A 6,231-nucleotide genomic window follows, 5' to 3' on the forward strand; every position below is an offset into this window, starting at 1 on the left:
GTGCCTGGGGGGCTCAGTCAGTTAAGCGTCTGCCTTCAGCTCACGTCATGATCTCATGGTCCTGGGATCGAGTTCCGCGTCGGGCTCCCTGCTCTGGGAAGTCTGCTTGAGACTCTCTCTCTCCCTCTGCCCCTCCCCCATGCTCTCTTTCTCTCTCTCCATTAAATAAAATCTTTAAAAAAGAAGAGAAAAGAGTTTCGTGAGCAACAGGATGAGATCCTCCTGTGATTAGCCTTGTGGCCCTTCAACTATGTCAGCTTCATCCCCCTGTGATGGCCACATGATGATTCGTGCCTTAGCTCCAGTCCAGACCCAGCTGTGCCCTCTTAAGCAGAGTTCGTAAGACGTTCCCATTGAATCACATTTTTATAATAGAACATGAATGTTTAAAAAGCAGTTTACTGAGGAGCGCCTGGGTGGCTCAGTCGGTTGTCTGACTCTTGATTTTGGCTCAGGTCACGATCTCAGGGTCATGAGATCGAGCCACACATTGGGCTCCATGCTGGCCTTGGGGCCTGCTTAGGAGTCTCTTTTCTCTCTCTCTCTCTCCCTCTTCCCACCTCCTCCCCCACCCCCGCTCGGCGCTCTCTCTCCTTAGGAGAAAAAAAGGCAGTTTATTGCTATTAATATATTTGTGATTTCCATTTATCAAACTCAGCTGCTCAAAATGCCCAAAATCTCTACATGTTGTGTGGCAACTGAATTTACAAAACTACTTTTAAATTGTTTCTAACAATCCCACCATACCGTTGATAATATTGTTTGGTCTTTAACAAAGGCCACCTGTCCTGGGAGTTTAATGATCTGTCTGCTGCCTTCAGAATTACAAGCTTATAAGATTCTCTGACTCATAAATCAATGAACACATTCTATGTTGACATACATCGTGTTTACAACAGGCATTTCTACTAGATAATTACTTTTATGAATGTTTTTGACTTACCCTTCACAGAGGAAAAAAATCAAATTAATCACCAAATATTTATATTTAACAGATTTTTTAAATCCTGTTTCTCAGAACAACACCAGCTGCAGGAAATATGTCTTTCTATTGGAGGAGAAAAGGTCCCCAGAGAAACGAAACAGCCCAACCTCCTACAACAAAACCTCAGCCATGGCTGACCCGTCCTAGCCCTGCTCACTCTAGCGATCCAACCTGCCCCCCACAGGCCCCAAGGGGCACGGGAAGCTGGATGAGCACCAGACTGGGCTCCCGAGTGTGTGCCCAAACAGACTGGCCTGCTCCTATCCAAGAACCAGGGCAAGAGCGAGGGTTTCACTCATCCACCCAAGGCTCTCTGCTTCTAACGACCCAGAGGAAAAGGGTGGTCACTATTGGCTTAATGAGCACAGAGCAAAATAAGGGAAAAAAGAGAACACCTACATTAGCGATTCAAAAATTCTATTTTAAGTACAACACAAGCTGTATCAATGGACATACTTGTTCCCATTGTTATGCAAATGAGCATGGGTTGGGGAGTCTCTAAGCCCTCCTTCATAGCAGTGTGATAGGGAAATTAGTTAAGCATCCTTATTTGGAAGTTCCGAAGAGGTCACCAAGCATACAGGTTCTTTGGGGAGGAGAGAAGAAAATATGATTTGAATGGTGGGGGGCGGGGGGACGTTGGGCTGATTTTTCTGTTACCGAGAGAATAATCATATTTCCATAGAAACAGCAGCAGTCCTGCAGCATCATCCACAGCCTGAGAGAGAGCCAACAGCAGGAGCTGAGCCGGTTCCTGAATCCCCCCAGTATCGAGACCACCCAGCCCAGTGAGGACATGAACGCTAACAGTCAGGATAATAATATGCAACCTGAGGTACTGTATGAGGCGTCCTTCCTCCAAGGGTATTAGGTGCATTTTTAAAAATAAAAAATAATTTGGTGCCGTTCACATAGCCATTTCAAACAAGGTGACAGTATTTCTAATTGGAAGTTTGTTAAGTTAAAAACAATTGGAACATGTTGATCCAGACTGGATCTTTGCAACTCGGAATCGTTTGGGGTTTTTTAAAAAGATTCTGATTCTAAATTGTATGAATACCAAAAAAAAAAAAAAAAAAAAAAGTGAATGCCCTGAACTCACTAGTTCTGTCGATTTTTGTCTAAAGAGTTAACACTGCATCTCTCTGGGCTTAATTGGAGTCCAGCGATATTACACGAAGAATGTGGTTTGCCGGAAACTCTGCCCTAAATACATTCTTCTACCAAGTCATAGGAACTTGCAGTAGAATCAGTGGAAATGTTTGTAACTGGCCACCAACCTCCTTAAATAATCAGACTCATTAAGGATTTGTCCTTCCTTAGTTGGGCATCGGAAGAGCATATGGAATTCAGGGGGATTAGCCCGAGGACCTTTTTACTAGGGCGTAGCTTATTTCCATTTCCAGACGCAATGTCCATGTCCATACAAATGCGCAGAGAGGCTCGGGCACCCTGGAGAGCCTTGCGCGGTGACCAGCAGTGGGCAGGAAGTCCTGCCCTTCATGAGGGCGCAGTCGTGGACCGGCTGGAGTTGATCCAGCTTCCTGAGATGAGCTCCCTGGCAGGGTCGGGCTTCGCGGTGTGCAGAGACACAGCCCATACAGCTCCGCGGTAAATACTGAAACCTGAGGCTCGGCGGCCCGGTGTCGCCACAGACCAGGAAGGAAGGGGGGCAGCAGGTGCTGGTGGGGGGGGAGGCGGAGCTGTGGGAGTGGGGAAACCCTGGAGGGCTGCCCGGAGGAGGCGCTACCTGGAGAAGTGCACCCCGTCTCTTCACGTGCAGCAGTGACTCTGACTTTTCTGGACTCTCTGAACCCATTCTGTCTTCTCCCTTCCCATTGTGCACTCTGCGGCTGCAGTACTGTTTTCCTATGGCGCTTTTTTCCTTTCTTACCATAAAATGAGAGTCCAGACCAGTGCAGAGGCCAGAAGGGGAGCAGAGCGGTCAGAAAGAGCCCTGACTGCCTCACTCTCGCCCCGTGCAGACCAGCAGCCAGCAGCAGCTCCTGAGCCCTACGCTGTCGGACAGAGGGGGAAGCCGGCAGGACGCCACAGACCCCGGGAAACCCCAAAGGAAGTTCGGGCAGTGGCGGCTGCCCTCAGGTGTGTGCCCCGGGTCCTTTCTCCCTTGACTCAGTGTCTACACTCGGTGGGCTTTGGGTCTCGGATTTCAAGTTCAGGTCTGCCTCTCCAGTTCCTTAGACTCCTCTCACTACTGCTTACACTATCTGTCCTTTTCCTTTGTTTTTATATTCTTTCTTTGTATATAGTAACGAACACCTACTCACCCATATTTCTATGACACTTATATTTGCCCAGATTGGAACATTTAGTGACTTTTTGGTTAATTTTTTTGTGATTACCTCAAAGCGCGGTGGTGGGCGGGTAGCGTGTTTTCGAATGGTATTACTAGTTGCCCATGAACAGAATTTTCAAGTCCATGCATATAAAGTTTATGAATATAAAGAGCCGCGAGCTAGAAGGGGTTCATACTTACCATTTATGGGGGGCGTATTTAGCAGGACTGTTGTTACTGCTGGGGAGATCTCCGCTTTTCGGGAATGGCTTGCACAGGGGTGAACAGCTCCGCGTTGCTCATAGGACTCTTGTCAATTCCACAGCACCCAAACCAATAAGCCACTCAGTGTCTTCGGTCAACTTACGATTTGCAGGGCGCACAACAATGAAGTCTGTAGTGTGCAAAATGAACCCCATGACCGACACCGCGTCGTGCGGTTCCGAGGTTAAGAAGTGGTGGACCCGGCAGCTGACGGTGGAGAGCGACGAAAGTGGCGATGACCTTCTGGATATTTAGGCGGACGCAGCGCCGAGCAGGGTCTCATGGGGAACACTGTTTTCTGACATTGTCCTCCTACGGTCTAACATCCGCTAGTGAGCAGTCCCGACTTGAGACGTCATTTAATTCCACCTTGTCACGAGATTTTTTTTCTTTAAGTGGATTTTTGTCCTGCCGTAGGGGGGCGTAAATACTTGGTCTGTGGTAGTTGTGCATATAAGGGGTTGTTACCGTGTGTTCAAGAAAATTTGCATAATGGTAGTATTCGTAATATTGCCCAACACTAGGTGTAGATCATTCAAACGTTTCGTATATCCTGTCTATGAAAACTAAGGTGTATCTCCATATATGCTCGTGTGCAGTATTACCACCCCCTGAAAGAGTGCTAAGCCCAAAGCGGCTGATATTCATGCTACAGAAGCTACAGCTTTAGTTCCTGTTTTTCCCACTTCCACTAGAAATACTGCCCTTGGGAAAATTTATTATTTATGATTGATCTGAAAAGGTCAGCACTGAGCTCATATGAAAATGATAGTAGTTTTACAAACTACAGATTCTGAATTTTTAAACGTATATTCTTTTTCTCATGTTATTCTTAAAAATATGCACAAGATATCTAGAGGCCAGACCAAGTCAATTTCTGGCCTCAGTCACTCTGATGAAACCGTTGCCTGCTTCCTCGAGAATTGTGTGTACAGGGACCAGGCAAAGAAATTGGCCCAAGGAGCCAACTGGTTTAAAACAAACATGTACATAGATCGCTGGAGGGACTTGCTTACATAAAGATGTTGAGTTTCTTTCTAAGGCTTTTAATGCTAAGTTTAGCAAAAAGGGTAAAACTACATGATTCAGCTTATTAAAGAAATCTTCAGGTGTCTCATGTTATCACTGGTTTCATTTCCTACCCAGGGTGTGTCCAATTTGCCATAAAGTCGGCAAAGATACCATGTGTTGATCCCAACACACCAGTTCCATGTTCAATTCAAAATGACTCCCTGCTACCAGACTCTTCTATGAAAATAATGGCAACTTTGTAAAATCCTGCTTGGAACTCACAGTTTAGGGACCCCACAACTCAGCTGTATTTGTTTCACACACCATGTGCTCTGGGAAAATTAAAATGCGACGGGATTACGAAGTACCTGGGCCTCTTATGCTGGGTCAACCAAGTAGAAGTGCATCCGGGCCCTTAACTGCATTATTTTTGATTGGAGATTTGCTGTTTCGATGATTTCTTTTAACGGAGTGATGATCTCCGAGTCCTTTGACACCCCAGGTTGCTTTATGATCTCTTTTTCTCTATTTAACGTTCTTAAAATAGCCGAATCCTTTCTGTATAACAAACGTAACATTGTGGTGCCATCTATTGTTTGTAGGATTAATTGTGACTCTAGGATAATGGGTAATTAAAGTCAGTGCTGCCAAAAGGATTTTATTTGGTTTTATGTTCAGTTGGAGTTTACTTTTTGTACATAAGCAAATCAAATAAATATTGACTTTGTAAAAGAATTTACTCTGAGTTGGTCTAAACCCTTTCTAAACCCTTTCTCGTGTGTGGAAGGAGGGAAGGGGGCTTTGGGGGCGGGATCATTAGGAATCAGGCACTTTGCAAACTCTGTATTTGAATATTCTGCCTATAATTAGTTGGCAAAAGCTCTGTCCCTGATCTTCATTTCAGTTCAGTTCCTAAGCCAGAATGTTCCTTTCACGTGTGTGCCCATAAGGATGAGTGAATACCTTCCAAACCCACAATAAAACAGAAAAGGATCTTACATGGCCCGGGCATGAGCCTTGTACTCGTGCTGCCTGAAAACGAAATTTTATTTTTTGGCTCATTACACTTGAGTAAAACAGCTTCATTCTCAAAAAACTGCTGAGTCCTTCCTACAGCGTCTGTTAACTGGTGTTCAGCGGAACATCGTTGTTGTTCATTCTGCAGTGAAGCAAAGGGCCAAAGAGCAATGCATTTGAAGTCACAGCACCCTACATTTTTTTTAAAGATTTTATTTATTTATTTGTGAGAGAGAGAATGAGAGACAGAGACCACGAGAGGGAGGAGGGTCAGAGGGAGAAGCAGACTCCCCGCTGAGCGGGGAGCCCGATGCGGGACTCGATCCCGGGACTCCAGGATCATGACCTGAGCCGAAGGCAGTCGCTTAACCGACTGAGCCACCCAGGCGCCCAACACAGCACCCTACATTTAAGCAATTCAGTGAGACAGCCAAACAATTCCTGTGGGACTCATCTCTGCTCTTTCCTGAAGCCAGCAGAACGCACAGCAAGCCGAGAAGGTAGATTTTTCATCAACATATAAAGAGTCCAGTTATGCAGATGGGAAAACTTTGGCCACAACATTCCCTGGTCCTTAGGGAGCCAGACACTGATAGTAATCCTCTCATCATGCCACCCACGGCCTTTAATTAAAGGACGCTGTTGGTTCCAAGCACAC

The 6,231-nt window shown here is 45.9% G+C and overlaps 1 protein-coding gene across 1 annotated transcript in view; it reads left to right on the forward strand.

The window, feature by feature from the left end:
- The window catches only part of NALCN (sodium leak channel, non-selective), a 295,448-nt gene extending 290,157 nt beyond the window's left edge, over nt 1–5,291 (forward strand). Inside the window, exons 42-44 of the mRNA XM_035003104.1 lie at nt 1,671–1,820; nt 2,971–3,088; nt 3,607–5,291. Of these exons, the coding sequence (XP_034858995.1) occupies nt 1,671–1,820; nt 2,971–3,088; nt 3,607–3,800 (462 nt within the window). The 3' untranslated portion in view covers nt 3,801–5,291. The remainder of the gene's footprint in view (nt 1–1,670; nt 1,821–2,970; nt 3,089–3,606) is intronic.
- The last annotated feature ends 940 nt before the right edge of the window (nt 5,292–6,231 follow it).

Source organism: Mirounga leonina, unplaced genomic scaffold (genome assembly GCF_011800145.1).
Source record: "Mirounga leonina isolate KUSES-001 unplaced genomic scaffold, KU_Mleo_1.0 Mir_127, whole genome shotgun sequence".
In the NCBI taxonomy this organism is placed as follows: Eukaryota; Metazoa; Chordata; class Mammalia; order Carnivora; family Phocidae; genus Mirounga; species Mirounga leonina.